The 3,590-nt window shown below is 40.9% G+C and overlaps 1 protein-coding gene across 1 annotated transcript; it reads right to left on the bottom strand.

Annotated features, from left to right (window-relative positions):
- Nucleotides 1–368: 368 nt before the first annotated feature.
- On the bottom strand, nt 369–2,656 carry LOC131324768 (UDP-glucuronate 4-epimerase 3). The gene has a single exon (XM_058356880.1). It carries the CDS (start codon nt 2,028–2,030, stop codon nt 729–731), a length of 1,302 nt encoding a protein of 433 aa, XP_058212863.1. The 5' UTR covers nt 2,031–2,656; the 3' UTR covers nt 369–728.
- Nucleotides 2,657–3,590: the final 934 nt, after the last annotated feature.

Below are 3,590 nucleotides of genomic sequence, written 5' to 3'. Positions count from 1 at the left end.
TCAGAAGGAAGTGTTCCTTATGTAATATCCTCAGAAATATGAAATGTGGGCATAACAAAGAAGCTGGCAATAATCAATAGAAGAAACAGAAAGTGCAAATGTTGGTGTATTCAAGGCAGAAAACAGTTCACTGTGAGCTATCATAGATGAAACTTGTACAGCAGAAAAGTGCAGCAAGGTGAATGGCCACAATAAATCAGCCACCACTTCGGGCATTAATGTTGTATGTATTTGGAAGCTACATAAAAGGAGTAACATCATTTAATTAGACAGCCATTTTAGAAACATATATATAGAAATCAGGCGTGACCCCAATAATTCATAAAGAGTCTACAAGATCCAACCACACCGTCTCCGCCCAAAAAAAAGATCTAAAGCTACCGTGTGCTCTTTTATTGCTGTTCCATAGAGACGATACAAGTCCACCAATCAGCCAATGTTCTATTAGTTTTGAACTCTACAATGATAAAACTACAACAGTTACAATCGCCAGTATATTAGGAGATGGTTGGTTCTGAATTTCTTATGATACAGCTCAGGATGCCCATGTCCACCAACAAAAAGAACTTCTTCACCGTGGAATTCAAATTTCTCCCCTCGTATGGCATCATTATAGATGTACGTACCAAAATAATCGAAAAAAGAACAGAGACAAGTTAAAAAACAATCATATGAATCGAAACGAATAAGAATTGACAAACACCCTACCACACAATTGAATGAATATATCACTGGGAACTCTTCTTTCCAGAACCGTAGTAACTCAGATACCACCGGACAAACTTTTTCAAACCCGTCTGAAGATCTGTCGTAGGCTTATACCCTAACTCCCTCTGAGCAGAGCTTATATTCGCGTGCGTGAATTGCACATCCCCATTCCTTGGCAACTTCATAATTGACCTCTTCGCCTTCACTTTCAAAAGCCTCTCCAAAATGCTCACAAGATCTGAAACTGGCACCGGTGATGTATTCCCCAAATTAAAAACCCTCAATTGAGCTGCCCCCTTCTTCTTACCCCCACTTCCAGTACTCTTCTCCGCCGTATCCAATGCCGCCAAACAACCCTTTACGATATCATCAATGTATGTAAAATCCCTGGCAACAGTCCCATGATTCGCGGCCTCAAAGATGGGTATTGACTTCCCTTTTAACATATCCTTGGTAAAGAAGAAGTAAGCCATATCCGGCCTCCCCCAAGGTCCATAAACCGTGAAAAACCTTAACCCGGTTAGTGACAGCCCGTATATGTGGTTATAAGTGTGTGCAATTTCCTCACCAGCTTTCTTGGTTGCAGCATATAAACTAGCAGGCTGATCAGTTCTATCTTTCTCCGAAAACGGAACTTTTGTGTTGAGTCCATATACAGAACTAGATGATGCCCACACAATTGCAGGCTGTGGGTTTGCTGATTTACACACTTCTAGAATACTAACAAGACCAGCAATATTGCTATGAACATAAGAGCTAGGGTTTTCCATTGCGTACCTCACACCAGCTTGGGCGGCCAAATGCATCACATGGGTAAACGCCACAACCTCAAATAACTTGTTCAAAAGTGCCATGTCATTGATATCTCCTTCCACAATGAAAACCCCGGATCGCTCCAGGAGGGCCTGGCGTGCCCTCTTGAGCGCCGGGTCGTAGTAATCATTGAAGTTGTCGAGCCCGATGACGCCGTCCCCCCGGCGCCTGAGGGCGGCTGCCACGTGGGTTCCCACGAACCCGGCGGCCCCCGTGACGAGGACGGAGATCCCGTGCTCGGATCGGACCCGGGCGGAGGACCTAACCCGCTTCTCCCAGGCGGGTCCGCCCCAGGAGTGGGTCCGGAGGGAGCGGCGGGAGAGATCTGAGGGGGCCGGCGGGGAGGAGGATGGGGATCGGAAAAAGAAGACCAGGATTAGACCCAAGAACACAAAGGACCAGAAGGTGAGCTTGGCTAGAGGAGAATGAAACCTGAGCCTGTATGATTTCTCCATTTTGAACTTGCCAGGGGTAGAAGGGGTATTGTCAATGTGGGACAATTGCTTCATTTTCTTGGGAAATCTTGGATATGAATCAGAACCCTAGATTTCTTTTCTGATGTTCTTCTGGCTATGGTTTTGATTTTTCCCTTGTGGGTTTGATGAAATGTGGAGGAAAAATCTAGGGTTTGGATTGTTTCTTGCCTAATTGGGTATTTTGGGTTGAAGCTGAAGATAGAGAAGGCAAAAAAAAGGGGTGGGATGGGGTTTGATGGTGGCAGGCTACTTTTTTTCTGTGCCCCTTTCTTTATTTGTGGAATCTTCTGGTTTCTTGGAGGGGACTGAATGTTGTTGATGAGAGAGAGGGGAGAGAGGAGGGATAGCTTTGGAGCTGGACTAAATGGGGAGAGAGAGAAGAAATCAAGAAACAGTTGGATGGATTTGAAGTGGTCAAATGGAGATCAACAAGGGTCTCTCTCAATAACAGAAACTGTAATTAACGAAATGGGTTAATTCTAATATTGATTTGCATCATAATCTTCTAGGGTTTTCCCCCTAATCATTACCCAAATGATATCGAGGGATGGGCGTAATAAATGAAGGGTGTAAACGATTAAAGAAAAAAAAAAAAAAAGGGAAAACAAAGAGACATCTATCCATTGGGGAATAAATGAATTTTGATTGGTTGGGAGAGGACCTTGGAATGCAGGCCTCCATTTTTATTCAGCCCGTAATTTGTGAGGGAGTTCTTTATTTGGGGAGGAGTGATGGATGAAGATTGGGATTTGATGCTTGGGGGTTAGGGGTTGTTAGGGATGTGTGGAGGATAATCTGAGGGTAATTATGAGGGTTTCCTAAATTTAATACCATTGAAAGGTGTGAGGGATTTGTTGGAATTTGGGTATTTTGATTTTCTACATCCATGATTTTCTGTTTAGCGTGTAAATAAAGATGATATTTGATGAAAAAGTATTTTAATACTCATTTATTATTCATTGACACTCACTTATTTTCTTTTTCTTTTTCGGTTTTTATTCATGTGAGAAAGCATCAAATTGCCCTTCCTATGAGAAAAGTGGCTCTAAAAGTAAAGATAATTTAGTAATTTCATGTGAATTAAAGACAAAAGAAGAAGAAGAAGAAGAAGAAGAAGTGTCAAATGGATAAAAAAGAGGTGTGAAAATTATTTTCATATTTTTGAGTATTGCCAATCATATGTTAGAAAAAAAAAAGACTACTGCCAATCACTCTAACAATAGTTTTCTTTCTTTTATGGAAGGGCAGGAAATATAACAATGATATTATGATCCACCATGTACATCTAATAGACTTGAAAAAAGACCTATTGCACACAAATTCTTACAATCGTTAAGCATACTAATAATCTCTCTCTCTCTCTCTCTAACTCTTTCTTCTTCCTTCCCCTTCCCTTAGGCTCCATACAGTTGTTAGGAATATTGTATCGGAAAGTTATTCTCATGAAAAGTTAAGTAAAGTGAAGTAGAGGGAAAAGAATGCATTTGACAATTTTTTTTTGTAAGAAAACTAAAATTTAGTAGTTCATTTGCCGAGAAAAAACACTTATAAGAATCTTCTTTATTTTGATTTCCATGGCTAATTTTAAATAAA

This window comes from Rhododendron vialii, chromosome 1a (genome assembly GCF_030253575.1).
Source record: "Rhododendron vialii isolate Sample 1 chromosome 1a, ASM3025357v1".
Taxonomy (NCBI): Eukaryota; Viridiplantae; Streptophyta; class Magnoliopsida; order Ericales; family Ericaceae; genus Rhododendron; species Rhododendron vialii.
This window is presented reverse-complemented; position numbering and strand designations above follow the sequence as displayed.

Coding starts and splice junctions, on each gene's coding strand:
- LOC131324768 (XM_058356880.1), bottom strand. CDS start 2,030: ATGAAGCAATTGTCCCACATTGACAATACCCCTTCTACCCCTGGCAAG.